At 42.8% G+C, this 16723-nt stretch overlaps 1 protein-coding gene across 2 annotated transcripts in view; it reads left to right on the top strand.

Annotated features, from left to right (window-relative positions):
• The window catches only part of LOC126248442 (uncharacterized protein DDB_G0287625-like), a 57821-nt gene that overhangs the window by 21230 nt on the left and 19868 nt on the right, over positions 1-16723 (top strand). For both annotated transcript variants that reach the window (XM_049949420.1, XM_049949421.1), the window contains exons 3-4: positions 1534-1706; positions 3061-3193. In XM_049949420.1, the coding sequence (XP_049805377.1) occupies positions 1534-1706; positions 3061-3193 (306 nt within the window). The remainder of the gene's footprint in view (positions 1-1533; positions 1707-3060; positions 3194-16723) is intronic.

The raw sequence follows: 16723 nt of genomic DNA, 5'->3' as shown, positions 1-16723 counted from the left end.
TCTGTTTTGAGGAAGTCATGGATACCTACAGTTAATGCAACACATTAATAGCAGCCAGTGGATACGGTTAAATGATTCAGATTTTTGGGATATATGCGTTAATGGTAATTTGATTTTGAAGATACATATTATAAAGCTAATAGATTACAGCAATGTTTTGTAAAGTTTGCGTTGTTAATAAGTGCTAAGTTGTGGAGCAAAAAAATTGACATGCTATCATATTTTGTATGTTTACATTCAAAAACATATTACAGTATATTTTTCCTGGGTGGCCCATCGCTTACGAACAAAGTATTGATTGCCCAAAGCCAACAGGAAAAATAATAGAGCGTATGCAACTAAATATCTTAAGTGCATGTTTACAATATTAGAATTCACGAATGAAAAAGAAATGGTTCAAATGGCTCTGAGCACTATGGGACTTAACATCTAAGGTCATCAGTCCCCTAGAACTTAGAACTACTTAAACCTAACTAACCAAAGGACATCACACACATCCATGCCCGAGGCAGGATTCGAACCTGTGACCGTAGCGGTCGCGTGGTTCCAGACTGAAGCGCCTAGAACCGCTCGGCCACACCGACCGGCCCACGAATGAATTTCGTCATTAATAATCCATCACAGTTTGAGAGAAATAGTAGTGTCTATAGCTTTAAAATTATAAGAAAAAATTATCATTACTCATTACTACAGCTCTCAGTAGCTCAGAAAGCAATTCTGTATGCAGCCACGAAAGGAATGTAACATCTTCCCAGTACCATAGCATATCTGACAGGTTGCAAAGTGAATTTGAATCCTAAACTGATATCATTTCATCCGTACAGCTCCGTCTCTCCCAAAGACAAATATGTAATCAAACACTGATAGCATGTGTTGTATTATAGAGAAATATGTATACCTTATTGTTAAAGCTCTGTTTCCCTTGTAACATTAGTAGTGGCAAAGATTAATATGTCCATTTTTATTCCGTTTGGCCACTTTGCTATTTAGTAATGTGTAAATGGGTATATTAATGCAAATGCAATACACTTTAACTAGGCCGAAATGCGTACATGGACTGAACAGACAGATTTGTAGATGTTCGTTCTTTTCAGTTATTCCTTAAGTAATTTTTTCAGTCCCGCATAGTGGATGGTTTATACGCTAATGCAACTTCCATACACAGTTGGAATTCTGTATTACTATAATAACTCATACTCTAAAATTCTATGTGTTTGTTTGTATGAGAGGAATGTAGCGCTTAATTCCAGCCATACTCAGCATGAATTGACCCGACATCCTTTTATGATTTTACATAAGTTTCACTCCACCGAGAAAAAGTATTTAGTGTTGCAAGCCTAACGGAAACGTTATAGCTTGCAGACAATTTGACTGTAGAAAAGTGACAGCTAAAATCAGTTTCATGATATTACCGAAAGCGTGAGAGCAGCTACTTAATATTTCAATACTCCACTCGATAAAAAACGTTTCGTATAACTTCGTGACAGGAAAATTTCTTTTATAACTACTACTGTATCTTGTTTATGGTTTCAGCAACGTGCCTGGTGGCAATATGCGATTCACAGCGGCGACCACCCAGTTACAGCTTGGACGACATGCCCGAGACTAGCTTTGACTGCCGAGATAAGATCTTGGGCGGATACTACGCTGACCCGGAGACCGACTGTCAGATGTTCCACGTCTGTGTCAAAGTGCCTGGAGTCGGGGTAAGTTGGCAAGAGTTAGTATAAGAGGTTGTCATTAAGTTTTATTTATCACCTCGAAAAAAAAAGATCCCTGATTGATTTTTCACCTCGACTGTAATACACTCATCGTGGAGCACTAAGGTCTCCACATCTCTTACGATACCCGGTTCTTCACAAAGAGGTGATCTGACACTTTTTTCTTCATCATTCAGACTTATTTGGCGACACTGGAAGCGTCTACACGACCCACTGTGCCATATATTGTTGCACTGTTGTAGTACGCTTCCACCAACTCAGCAAGGATTGACACAGCGTTGTTCTCTTTGATGTGCAATAGATGAGTAATTGCACGCTACATCTCTTTACGAAATGGCTGTAATATCTTGTTTTGGCGCCTGTAACATCGTACCACGATGTTGTGGTGCAGAGACTTCAATGTGTACTAGGAATGATAAAAATTAATAGCGTAATTTTTTTTTTGAAATAATAATTCAAACTTTATGACTACCCGCACAATCGTCTGCTTCAGTGTATCAGCGAATGTTACTGAAAAAAAAAATGACGGTGCAAGGAAAACCTCATACAAAATGCTACTTGCGAAATTTTTTTAGGATTCATCAAACGCTTGTTAGATGACAAGTTTTTCTCTTGAAATTTGAAATTATCTGATACGTGATATTTAGTGATGTAACCAAATTATCCGTGAGCAATTAGTACAATGGTTAATTGACATTTACGTAAATGTTTTATCGGTATTTACGGCTAAGCTATTAATGCACCTCTAAGGTTGAATAACAAGTACACTGTTTCTGTTATACTGATTTTTATTTATTTCTACCTCGTTTTCGGGTTACTGGGCCATCTCCAGGAAAAAACTGACTAGCGTCTGCAAGGTACGTTGGTCCTTAGGTAACGAAACATTATAAGGAAATATACAAATCACTTGCACAAAGTGTTGTGTAGCAAGGTTGTTTTTTGACGTTGAAATTACAATTTACGCAATAGACAATACTAAGCACAATAATCAGAATTATATGTAGTGTAATGCTAGAAAAACAAGTATGCTCCACAACATTCTGTGCAAGTGGTTTGTATCTTTGCTTATAATGTTTAGTTACCTAACAACTAGTGCCCCTTGCTAGTCAGTTGTTTCCTGAAGGTTGCCCAATAAGCCAAAAATAGTTAGAAACAAACAAAAATCATCAGAAAAAAACCATGTACTTGTTATTTAATCTTAAATATGGAATTTTACCAAGAAGTAACGGAAAAATCCATAAGTAACAGAAATACATAGTTTACTGCATAATTAAATATTTTGTACGTTAGAACTTTGTTGCAAAACCAATTTAACGTATGTTAATTATATGCTTTACAGGTACAGAATTACAGGTTCTTGTGCCCGAATGACACTGCCTTTGATCAGGAAAGCCAAATATGTGCCAGCTGGTATGATGTTGACTGTGAAGCCGCGCTCCTGTATGCAGACAATTTCGACTTATACAGGATTGGTATGTATCTTTAAACCGGTACGTTAGAATTAGTTATAGACAGTCTCCGTTATCTGTGCAACACTGGACACGGTAGGTTTCTAAGTCATTCTAGACAGAGATTAGGATTGCTACTTCAGCTTCGTTAAGGACTATATTACTCTGGATAGTCACCAACGCGGAGATATTACTGACTACAGCGATACTGATGTCGAGAACCTAATTAAAAATTCACGAAGGTGTTTGAGGATGGGCTGCAAGCCGCGTTTTGATGTTGAAATATAAAAACAGGTCAGCTACTTAACCGTAGGAAGTAAGCCATGCGCTATAAGACGCACTCATTAATTCAATTTATTGGACCGTGCTGTCTGAAACGTGTGCTTTTCTATTATTTTAATTGGATGACACCATTACCATAACTACGGAAACTACTTATTATTTAAGTAAATGACGCTAGTTTAGGAGTTTAATGCACGCGCCATCGGAAGTCTACTTTCAGGGTGGGCACTAACTTAGAACAAAGAGTATTCTGCAAGCAAAATAGGTGTGGACATTGAATGAGCCCCTATCTAAATGCCATTATTGTGACGCGTTAGGAAGCGATAAAATATTGTTTAAAAGTTGTGGCACAAGTGTGAAAGTATACCTGACGGTGAATAGGTAGTTCAAATGGCTCTAAGCACTATGGCACTTAACATCTGAGGTCATCAGTCCCCTACACTTCGAACTACTTAAATCTAACTAACCTAAGGGCATGACACACATCCATTCCCGAGGCAGAATTCGAACCTGCGACCGTAACAGTAGCGCTGTTTCGGATTGAAACACCTAGAACCGCTCGGTCACAGAGGCCGGTCCCGGTGAATAGGTAGTGATATGAGGTTTGTGATAATGAGTGTTAGGAACTGTAAATATCACGCTTTTGAATCTGAAGAGCATTTTCAACAATTTCTTCGATGATTATGTTGGAATAAATTTATCTGCTCATACATAAGACATACGATAGAGACATTAAAAATAATTATAAATATATTAGAAATTTCCTGAAATCGGGCAAATCTGACTCGACCTATCGCTGAAGATCTGGTTACTCGACAGTCAGAAAGGAACTACTCAGAATAAAACGTCTTACAAACACGAAAATGTGTTATGGAAGTAACTTTCATTATCTTCTACTAATCTGGATTCTAAATCATCACCCAGTCAACCCAAAACTACCTCAGAACGATTTAAGATCGAATCTGATCGAAAACGATAAAAGTTATTTATATAACAGCCTTCTGCTCTTTTAAAATGTCATTTCTGAGTCATTTAGCAGCTGTGGAGGACTATGTGCAGTAAGAAGGGAACCAGCAGAATTTCGAAACGTATCCATTATGTCGTAGGGACAACTGGCAGAGAAGCGCAACTGGGCTGTACAGTACTTTTCTGTATTTATCTTCTTCCCTTATGGTAAAGACAGCTGTCTGAAAATCAGTTTAATCTGGCCCTCAGATCTTAACTGTGGTGAAGTATAAGCTCAGTTGCCATTCTGTTTATTATGCCTCCACATACAAGGGAGGCAGCATGTGAAAACTAGGTTAAACCTACGCGAGGAGCGGTAAATCCTTATTGACTTTTGGGGTGCAAGAAGAAACAAATTTCTGTTCACCGAGTCGTCATTGTTTTTACAAAAAAAAAAATTTAAACTGGGTGAGAGCTGCAACTGACATAACCAACTCGTGAAAACTGCGCGACATTTTATACAAGCATGTTGGACAGGACTACTGGAAACAGCAAACCAGGACAACACTGTCCAGAGTTAGTCCAACGCGATTTCATCAATTTGTAGTGACATCTTAAATAGTGCGCATCGTGTAGGTCTTGCGGTGCATGCTGTGTGCCCCAGCGAATGCTTGACTTTGTAGTATCATTCCACTACGTCTGTGCCACACAGATTTAGAGTTATTATTTGGAAGTATGATTCCGAATCCTCGCTTCTTTGCTTTCGGACATTTCCTGCATCAAATGGCTCTGAGCACTATGGGAGTTAACGTCTGAGGTCATCAGTCCCCTAGAACTTAGAACTACTTAAACCTTACTAACCTAAGGACATCACACACATCCTTGCCCGCGGCAGGTTTCGAACCTGCGACCGTAGCAGTCGCGCGGTTCCGGACTGAAGCGCCTAGAACCGCTCGGCCACCACGGTCGGCTTTCCTGCATCCTTAGACAAATATCGGTATTAGCAGATGGCTTACTTATGAAGTGATATGCATTGTAGAGGGCTGGACCGTGTCCTCTACAGTAGTTACGATAACATGGTATAGAGTGCGGCGGCGAGAACCTGTCGGACATCGGAAGGCGCTAGTAAACCATTGTAAACCGAATACACATTCGTTGTCCATAGATATACAATTATCTTTTTTTAGGTTGCCGGTATCCCGGCGAGCAGTTGAAGTTCATTCAACTGATGCCTTGGCGCCTCGCAGTCTTGGCCTCCGCAGCTACGCGACGGGGCTATACGTGCAGCGGCCAGCTACGCCACAGGAGGTATCTGACGTGTCGCACTGTGGACGTTGCCTGCATGGTCCCGGTGGCTAGCGGCACGAGTAACAGGTTACCAGGGCGCTCTTGTTGACACCGTAGGCAGCATCCAGGAAAGGCACCCAACAGCTCTGCACAAGTTGGCTGTAGTCGTGAAGAGTTGCCGTGGCAACTCCGGGAAAGAACGGCCAGTGATGCCGGTGTCTGCTGTTAGATCCAGGTGGTTTCGGGGCGGCAGCTACTGCGCTCCCTTGCGATGATGGTAGTCTGGCAGTTCACCAGGTACCATCTTGCAGGCCTTCATGAGGCCTGGTGGTCGGAGGCATCCGAGTCTTCTCATCAGCGAAGGCAAAGACGAGGCAACAGCAGGCCACGGCAGCCAAGTTCTTCGGTCTGGGCCGACTCTTGCATTGTAGATCGATGTCAAACAGGCAAACTGTGTATGGAACGTCACAGGTCCAACCTCGGCATTGGTTAGCTGCAAAGTGGGAACTGGGATTTCGAAGTCAGAGTATTTATACCGGACGGTTCAAATGGTTCAAATGGCTCTGAGCACTATGGGACTCAACTGCTGAGGTCATTAGTCCCCTAGAACTTAGAACTAGTTAAACCTAACTAACCTAAGGACATCACAAACATCCATGCCCGAGGCAGGATTCGAACCTGCGACCGTAGCGGTCTTGCGGTTCCAGACTGCAGCGCCTTTAACCGCACGGCCACTTCGGCCGGCATACCGGACGGTCTATGACAATGATATTATCGTGTGGCAAGCATGACCAAATTTTGTCCACTTTTATGGACCCATCAGCACTCAGCACCCCGCCGCGGTGTCCCAACATTTCTCTTCGGCTTCAAGTTTTTTTTTTTTTGTTTTTTTGTTTTTTTTTGCGTCTGTCTCCGTGAGACAAGTCTGCTGCATCAGTCATCTGTTCTTTTAGCTCGTTCCATTCATTCGCTCAGTCCTTTCATTACAGCTCAGATTAGGTACTCCAAAACTCACATAGGTTAAATATTAAAACCACGTAGCCACAAGGTGTCAACAACAGAAATGAATTGAAGATCTCACACCGAAAGATTTTTTAAAACCCTTTCAGGCCTTAACTCTGAACAATGTAAGTTTTTATATTTTGTTTCACTAAGCTTTATTTTTAAAATACATAATTGTGGCTAATTGACACATGAGTTTTTAAGATGAAACAACAAATTCAGAAGATTTATCTTTCATGGCCTTTCATGGCCTTTAAAAAGGAAACACATAAATTGAAATGATTAGTTCTTTTTATACCCAGCCGTTGATGCACCAAATAGTAAAAGTATTTCAATTTGGCAAGGTATTTCTTTTTACAAGTAGGCTTATGATTAATTCGAGCATGGTCTGATAACTCGGAATGCTGATGCACAAGGAGGACTATGTCAAGGCAAGGACCTAATAAAAGCTAGACAGTGTTGTACACTAAAACTCAAATTAAATTCCTATATTAAGGCCTCGCTCAAAGAACAGGGGTTTTCGTAAATCAAAACCAGTACTGTAGTCAAACATAACAAAAAGTGCTCCACGTTTTCTTTCTATAATGAAAGTGTATATTAAATACTGGTAAGAAAGTCCGCCCCCGGTAGCTGAGTGGAAGCCGGCACGGTAACTCAGCGTGTTCGGTCAGAGGGTTAGCTGCCCTCTGTAATAAAAAATCTGAGTTAATGGATCAACGACGAACTGAAACGGGTGTCTTGCGACGTCCGCCCCGAGCAGATACAACGAACGAAAACGAACAAAATGAGATTTTAAAAAAAGTGGTCAGCGTGAAAGAATGTCCATCCTAAGGGCCCAGGTTCGATCTCCGGCTAGGTTGGAGATTTCCTCCGCTCAGGGACTGGGTGTTGTGTTGTTCTCATCATCATCATTTCATCCCTATCGGCGCGCAAGTCGCCGAAGTGGCGTCAAATCGAAAGACTTGCACCCGGCGAACGGTCTACCCGATGGGAGGCCCTAGTCACACGACATTTATTTTACTGGCAAGAATCCACAAACTGAAGCAGTAGAAATTGGAAATGTGCCGACTCTGAGGACGCGAACGCGCGACCACGAAGGCAGTAATTCCTCGAATGCCAGAGGCACACTTTTCACAATTTCGGATCACAATCCAAAACATAATGAACCGGACCTCCGTCGTTGGTGAACAACCCTAGTTACCCCGTGGGAAACCAAGCAAAACTCTCCCATGACAGAGTACGCGTGTGGTTAAATCTGCTCCATGGGCTGGCCCTGGTTGGATGCCGGCGAACCCATTGCCATGATACGAAGTACAGAGAAGTTTAAGAGCGATAGCTATCGATTCCAACTAAAGTGCTATAGTGAACGTAGCAGTTACTAATATATCTCAGAGTAAAGGTATTATGAAAGGCTGTGCATTTTCCTGATTTAGTCAAAAGAAATCCTGTAACAGCTCGTATAATTTAGAAATCGAAATACACTGAAAAAGCAATTAGTCAGAACATTGTGAAGCTCTCTGAAAATCATAGAAATATTATCACAATACGTTAAAAAGTGCTGAAAATATAGAGGCACTTTTAAAAAAGAGATCTGATTGAAGGTAATCAACGGCTGATAAAAGTAACTAAAATAGCTAAACATCAAAGTGCAAGAAGAGCCCTTATTTTTAAACAGGTATACTATGTTACTGTAAAACCATAAATCGATAAATTAAGCACGTCAAAGATATCTGAAAGACTTTGCATGTATCCATCTTAACGCTGTAAAGAAACTGTTTGTCAAATTCAAACTTCGACATTTTAACAGTGACTTCGATATTATAACAAGAACAGAAACATGTTAAGAAGTGGATCTAATTTTATATTAAACAGAACAGTTGAACTAAGTGATAGCGTAGTATTTTTACCTCTTAAAAAGTGTAGTTATAAGTGACTTGCCAATATTACCACCCGCCATGAATCATGGATCTCGGTCGCGCTGGGGTGACTATACAGGTAGCTATACCGTAGGTGCAACCACAACGGATGAGTATCTGTAGAGATGCCAGACTTCATTCCTCGTTCCACAAGAGGGGCAGCATCCTTTTCAGTAGTTGTTCGGGCAACAGTCTGGAGGACAGCTAGTGAGGCCATCTGGCATTAGCTTACATGGCCTTGCTGTGAGGGTACTAAGAATAGCTGAAAGCAGTGGGAAACTATAGACGTTTTTTTTCTTGATGGCATGCAGCTCGACTAATGATGATGGAATCATCTTGTGTAAAATATTCTGGAGGTAAAATAGTTCCTCACTTCCATCTCCTTGCGGGACTACCCAGGAGGATCTCGTCATAAGGACAAACATAATTGGGGTACTAAATGTGAGAGCATGGATGGTAGAGCCCTTAATGGTGTAGGTAGATTAGAGAATTAAAAGGGAAATGGATAAGCTGAAGTTAGATATTCTGAGAATTAGCGAACTGAGGTGGCCAGAGGAGCACAAGTTCTGGTCACGTCAGTGCAGCGTTATCAACACAAAATCAAATAGGGCTAATGAAGGAGTAGGCCTAATAAATAATCAGAAAATAGGAATGGAGCGAGCTACCACGAACAGCATAGTGAACGCATTATCGTAGACAAAAAAAGACACACAAGAACCTACATACACCACAGCAGTACAAGTTCATTTGCAAACTAGCTCCGAAGATGATGAGATAAAGAAAATTGATCGCTGAGTTAAAGGAGATGAAAATTTAATTGTGATGAGTGACTGGAACTCGGTAGTAGCAAAAGGAAGAGAAGGAAGCATGGTAAGAAAACATGGGCTGGGGGAAAGTAATGAATAAAGAAGCCACTTTGTCGAATTTTGCACAGACCATAAATTAATCATTGCTAAAACTTGGTATAAGAATACTGAAAGAAGATTAAATACCTGGCAGATACCTGGGATCAGTGTAAGGTTTCAGTTTGATTATTTATTTGTAAGGTAGGGCTTTTGAAACCAGATTTAAACTGCCAGACATACCCAGGGGCAGAGGTGGACTTTGACCACAATTTATTGGTTGTGGAATGCAGATTAAAAATGAAGGAACTGCAAAAGTAGCAAATTAATGAGAAGCGACCAGGATAAATTGAAGGACCGAGAGGTTATTAAGAGTTTTAAGAAGAGAATTAGGCAATGTTGAACTGAAACAAGTGACAGGAATGCAGTAAAAGACACGTAGGTGGTTCTGAGAGATGAAATAAGGAAGGCAGCAGAGGATCACATAGGCAGAAAGACAAGGCCTGGTAGAAATTCCTGGATAGTGCAGGGGATATTGCATGTAACTAACTAAAGGAGAAAATTTAATAACACAGAAAATGAAGTAGTCGATAGGAAATACAGACGACTAAAAAGTGAAATTGTCAGGAAGGGCATAATGACTGGGCAGGAATGGCTACTTGACAAATGTAAGGCTGCGGAAGTATGCATAATTAGAAGAACGACGGATTCCACCTACATGAAAATTAAGGAGACGCCTGGAGAAAAGAGAAGGAGCTGTAGGAATATCAAGAACTCGGATGACAAGCCTGTAATAGAAAAAGAAAGGAAAACTGAAAGGTGGAACGAATATATAGATGTTCTATAAAAGGAAAACAAACTTGAAGACAATGTTGTACAAAGAGATGAGATGAAAGGTATGATACTACGACAACAATTTGACAATGCGCTGAATGATTTAGGGTAGAACAAGGCATCTGGAATAGATGACATTCCATTAGAATGATTGAGATACTTGTGAGAGACAGCCATGACAAAATTCTTGCACCTGGTGCGCGAGATATGTGAAACAGGCGAAATACACTCAGACCTCAGGAAGAAGACAGGTGCTGACAGATGTGAAAATTACTGAACTATCAGTTGAGTAAGTCACGCTTGCAAAATGCTCATACGAATTATTTACAGAAGGATGGAAGAACTGATAGAAGCCGACATTGGTGAAAATCAGTATGTTTCTGAGAAATGCAGGAACATGCAAGGCAGTACTGGCAATAGTGATCCAACGACTTATCGTTAAAGGTAGGTCAAAGGAAGGCAAATCTACGACGGTGTGCTGAAAATAAATGCCTCCCACTTTTTATGTGAGAACTCTTAAAGATTTTTAAATAAAACAAACGTTATTAACATTCTAGTGGTGGCAACACTGCTGTAACATAAAGGATGTGCATCCGATGACATGAGCACTGTCTGTAGCTAGCAGAAGGTCTGTTGAAACACTGCAGTGAGCGGCGACTATTGTGTTTGAGTCAGTTGCAGTGCGCGCTGTCTGAAAGTGCAGCAGGGTAGTTCAAGAGCTCTAACAGTATGTTTAGGAAACACGAACAACTTGCATCGATCAAAACTGAAGTGGCTCGTGGTTGGGGCGCACAACAATGTTTTCAGGGACTGCGCGAGGCATGTGGTGATGCTGCATAGCCGTATGGTATGGCGGAGAGACGGGTGGAAGTGTTTCGGGATGGCAAGGATGTCAATGAAGATCGGCCCCGTTCGGGATGTCCCCACATTGACGATGTGACAATTGACCTCCTTGCCTCCTCGCTGTATGTGGATCGCCGATGGACTGCATCCTTTCATCCTTCATGATAATGCATGATGCCACACGGCGAACCCCGTGCAGGAGCTCCTGTGTACTTGGGGACGGGAGATACTGGAACATCCACAGTATTCACCCGATATGAGTCCGTGTCGTTACGACCTATTCCCCAAACTGAAGGATACTCTTCGTAGCATGCGCTCCAACGCAAGAGACGAAATCATCCGTGCCATAGGGCACACTGACCGTGTACGATGCCCACCATCTGTGTGGGGAAAGGTGATTATACTGACGACATGTAATATGGTGAACGTCAGTCAATAACGTCTGTTATGAATTCCATGTAGTTCGCAATATAGTCACTCTGGCGACGAACACATTTCTATCAACGAGAGACCACTATAGGATGTTTGACTTTGTTGACTGGATCCACAACTTCACCTCTGCTTGCTCCGCTTCATGACTACCGAGTTGAAGTCATCTCAGGTGTTCTTTAAGTTTTGGAAACAGATGAAAATCCGATGCGCCAAGTTGGGACTGTATGGAGGATGATCGACGGCAGTGAACCCAAGGCGTCATATGGTTGCAGATATGGCAGCGCTTGTGTGTGGTCTAGCACTGTCATGCTGAAGGAGAGGATGCTTCATATGTGGAGGGACTCTTCGAATTAGAAACTCGATTACAGCACGCTGTCTCTCACTCACAGACGCAGTTACGTTGCAAACCGCCATGTTACAAGCTACAATTTGGAGCCGTCTAGCGGCAGAGGACTAAAACATGTAGAAAAAAGAATAATGATGTAGAATGTTAATAACGTTTGTTTCATTTAAAAAAGTTTTAAGAGTTTTCACATGAAAAATTCGGAGGCATTACTTTCAAGCACACCCTCGTACGTTTGTACTATTTGTAAATTTAAAGAAAACATTTGACAGTGTTGACTGGACTACACTCTTTGAAATTTAAAAAATAGCGCGGATAAAATATAGGGATCAAAAGGTTATTTTCAGCTTGTGCAGAAACCAGATTGCAGTCATAAGACTCGAAGGATATATAGGGAAGCAGTAGTTGAGTATGGAGAGAGAGAGGTTTTTAGCCATTACCCGATGTTATTCAATCTGTACATTGAGGAAGTAACTGTGAAGGAAACCAAGGAGAAATTTGGAAAGAGAGTTAAATTTCAGGGAGAAGAAATAAAAACTTTAAGATTAGCCGATAACATTGTAATTCTGTGAGACACGGCAAAGAGCTTTAAACAACAGTTGAATGGATCAGATGGCACACTTGGAAAGAGACTGTAAGACGAATGTCAACAACAGTCAAACAAATACATTGGAATGAATTCGAATTAAATCATGTAATGCTTATGGAATTGAATAAGGAAAGATGCACTAAAAGCAATCGATGAATTTTGCTATTTGCGCAACAAAATAACGGACGATGGTGGTGGTGGTGGTGGTTAGTGTTTAACGTCCCGTCGACAACGAGGTCATGAGAGGCGGAGCACAAGCTCGGGTTAGGGAAGGAAATCGGCCGTGCCCTTTCAAAGGAACCATCCTGGCATTTGCCTGAAACGATTTAGGGAAATCACGGAAAATCTAAATCAGGATAGCCGGAGACGGGATTGAACCGTCGTCCTCCCGAATGCGAGTCCAGTGTGCTAACCACTGCGCCACCTCGCTCGGTAATAACGGATGAAGGTCGAAATAGGGAGAATATAAAAATTAGACTGGCAATAGCAAGAAAGCGTTTGTTAAAAAAGAGAAATTTGTTAACATGCAATGTATGTTTAAGTATTTTGATGCCTTTTCTAAGATACTTGTATGGTGTACTGCTTTATATGGGAGTGAATCGTGGACAACAATATGTTTCGACAAGAACAGAATATAAGCGTTTGAAATACGGAGCTAAAGAAGAATGCTGGAGTTATATAGGTAGATTGAGTAACAGATGAGCAAATGGCAGGGAAAAGAAATTTGTACCAGAACTTGATTAAAAAATGAAGGGATCGGTTGACAGGACATGTCCCGAGGCATCAAGGAACTGTCAGTTTGGTAATGGAATGAAGTGTTGGCAATAATAATTGTAGAGTAAAGCCAAGATACAGTAAGCAGGTTCAGATGGATGTAGGTTGCGGTATTTGTGTAGAGATGCAAAGACTTGCGCAGGATAGACTAGCATGCAGGGCAGTACCATACGAATCTTCGGACTGAAGACCAAACAAAACAGCAAAATTAAAAATTGTGGGGAAATTGCATTGCGTGTGTAAGATATTTGCGGATGGGATTGAAATGATCTATTTTCAGATCATGTACTGCTACAGCTTCTGGCGCTGTGAAGCGGAATGCATTTTATGTGCGACAGAGAATCTAAAACTCCAGCGATTTTGGAATACCTCAAATAAAGACAGGGAACTTCATATATGCAAAATTACAAGAGGAAGAAAGATTAATGTTTAACATCACGTCAACGACTCAGCCATTAGTGGGGGAACACAAGCTCAGACAGGAAGTGGGTGGTGAAAAAAATTGTCCCTCTAGACCTTTTTAGAGAATGTGTTCAAATGGTTCTGAGCACTATGGGACTCAACTTCTGAGGTCATAAGTCCCCTATAACTTAGAACTACTTAAACCTAACTAATCTAAGGACACCACACACATCCATGCCCGAGGCAGGATTCGAACCTGCGACCGTAGCGGTCGCGCGGTTCCAGACTGTAGCGCCTAGAACCGCTCGGCCACCGCGGCCGGCTAGAGAAAGTGTTCAGAGATTCCGTCTGATTTATCTAGGAAATCGCTGAACTAAATTTGAGTGATTTGGTCCTCGCTTCTACGGAACTAGTTTTGATTGCCTTAACCGCTGTGCTACACTCCTGGAAATTGAAATAAGAACACCGTGAATTCATTGTCCCAGGAAGGGGAAACTTTATTGACACATTTCTGGGGTCAGATACATCACATGATCACACTGACAGAACCACAGGCACATAGACACAGGCAACAGAGCATGCACAATGTCGGCACTAGTACAGTGTATATCCACCTTTCGCAGCAATGCAGGCTGCTATTCTCCCATGGAGACGATCGTAGAGATGCTGGATGTAGTCCTGTGGAACGGCTTGCCATGCCATTTCCACCTGGCGCCTCAGTTGGACCAGCGTTCGTGCTGGACGTGCAGACCGCGTGAGACGACGCTTCATCCAGTCCCAAACATGCTCAATGGGGGACAGATCCGGAGATCTTGCTGGCCAGGGTAGTTGACTTACACCTTCTCGAGCACGTTGGGTGGCACGGGATACATGCGGACGTGCATTGTCCTGTTGGAACAGCAAGTTCCCTTGCCGGTCTAGGAATGGTAGAACGATGGGTTCGATGACGGTTTGGATGTACCGTGCACTATTCAGTGTCCCCTCGACGATCACCAGTGGTGTGCGGCCAGTGTAGGAGATCGCTCCCCACACCATGATGCCGGGTGTTGGCCCTGTGTGCCTCGGTCGTATGCAGTCCTGATTGTGGCGCTCACCTGCACGGCGCCAAACACGCATACGACCATCATTGGCACCAAGGCAGAAGCGACTCTCATCGCTGAAGACGACACGTCTCCATTCGTACCCTCCATTCACGCCTGTCGCGACACCACTGGAAGCGGGCTGCACGATGTTGGGGCGTGAGCGGAAGACGGCCTAACGGTGTGCGGGACCGTAGCCCAGCTTCATGGAGACGGTTGCGAATGGTCCTCGCCGATACCCCAGGAGCAACAGTGTCCCTAATTTGCTGGGAAGTGGCGGTGCGGTCCCCTACGGCACTGCGTAGGATCCTACGGTCTTGGCGTGCATCCGTGCGTCGCTGCGGTCCGGTCCCAGGTCGACGGGCACGTGCACCTTCCGCCGACCACTGGCGACAACATCGATGTACTGTGGAGACCTCACGCCCCACGTGTTGAGCAATTCGGCGGTACGTCCACCCGGCCTCCCGCATGCCCACTATACGCCCTCGCTCAGAGTCCGTCAACTGCACATACGGTTCACGTCCACGCTGTCGCGGCATGCTACCAGTGTTAAAGACTGCGATGGAGCTCCGTATGCCACGGCAAACTGGCTGACACTGACGGCGGCGGTGCACAAATGCTGCGCAGCTAGCGCCATTCGACGGCCAACACCGCGGTTCCTGGTGTGTCCGCTGTGCCGTGCGTGTGATCATTGCTTGTACAGCCCTCTCGCAGTGTCCGGAGCAAGTATGGTGGGTCTGACACACCGGTGTCAATGTGTTCTTTTTTCCATTTCCAGGAGTGTATTTTATTCAGTTAAAAATTAGATTTTCGAAAACTGGTCATCGATCAGATTCTTTATTGAGGCCGTAGATAATTAACGATTGCAACATCTCACCGCATTGACTCCAGGAGGATTGACGCATGTATGTTATTTACTACGAAATTTTATTATCCAGTCTGCGGTGAGACAGTGAAAATAATAACAGTGGTCTGGAGAGCACGCTATCTATATCTTTATATTTCTTTCCTGATCGGTGAAAGTTAATCAGGACAAATGGGGCAGGATCTGTGTTGCATTGTCGCAGTTTCAAACACAAATGTAGGGTGGTTATTTTGTCGGGTTTCTAATTGTGTATTGACTATCAGTACACAAAATGTACCACCAAAATATCTTTCTTGTAATTTCATGAGTATGAGATCACTGATTGAAATTCAAAGTAATGGTCAAGCGATACAGAAGTGAAAATGGTATCTGATAATCTGCTACTTTTACAATTTCGGAAACATGGAAATGTCTGTTCAGTCAGCCTGAGGTGAGGATCGTAAAACATGCTTCTGGGTATGAATCCCATTTCAGCAATGTTTGAGTGGCAGGTAAAGTAATTTGTTTTCCTTCCGCCGAGGGTATTTCAGCTATTTGTTATGTACAGCTTCCAACAGTATTCAGGTCGTGTCGCACCTGTCATGCAATTTACGATGATTGTCGGATTATACACATTGATGCGGGCACAGCTGCAACTGCATCTATTGTGCATATTCTACAGCGACGCAAGCAAAATGAAACTGTTCGCATTACTAATGAGTCAGTTGTGATTGTGTATTAGCGAGCGACTATCCTTGCTGGACTCTCTGGTTACGCTGTGACAGTCACAGATGTCTTATGCTCTGGTAGAAGGTAGAATTGGCGAAGCTCTTATGAGACTTCGTGGGAATCATAATAAAAATGTTTTCAGATGTGGAAGGGATGAATGCCCGCATCTCGTGGTCGTGCGGTAGCGTTCTCGCTTCCCACGCCCGGGTTCCCGGGTTCGATTCCCGGCGGGGTCAGGGATTTTCTCTGCCTCGTGATGGCTGGGTGTTGTGTGCTGTCCTTAGGTTAGTTAGGTTTAAGTAGTTCTAAGTTCTAGGGGACTTATGACCACAGCAGTTGAGTCCCATAGTGCTCAGAGCCATTTTGAAGGGATGAATGCAGCCTTGTTTGGACTCAAATAGATTCTACTTT

The sequence above is a fragment of the Schistocerca nitens genome, chromosome 3 (assembly GCF_023898315.1).
Source record: "Schistocerca nitens isolate TAMUIC-IGC-003100 chromosome 3, iqSchNite1.1, whole genome shotgun sequence".
NCBI classification, from domain to species: domain Eukaryota; kingdom Metazoa; phylum Arthropoda; class Insecta; order Orthoptera; family Acrididae; genus Schistocerca; species Schistocerca nitens.
This window is presented reverse-complemented; position numbering and strand designations above follow the sequence as displayed.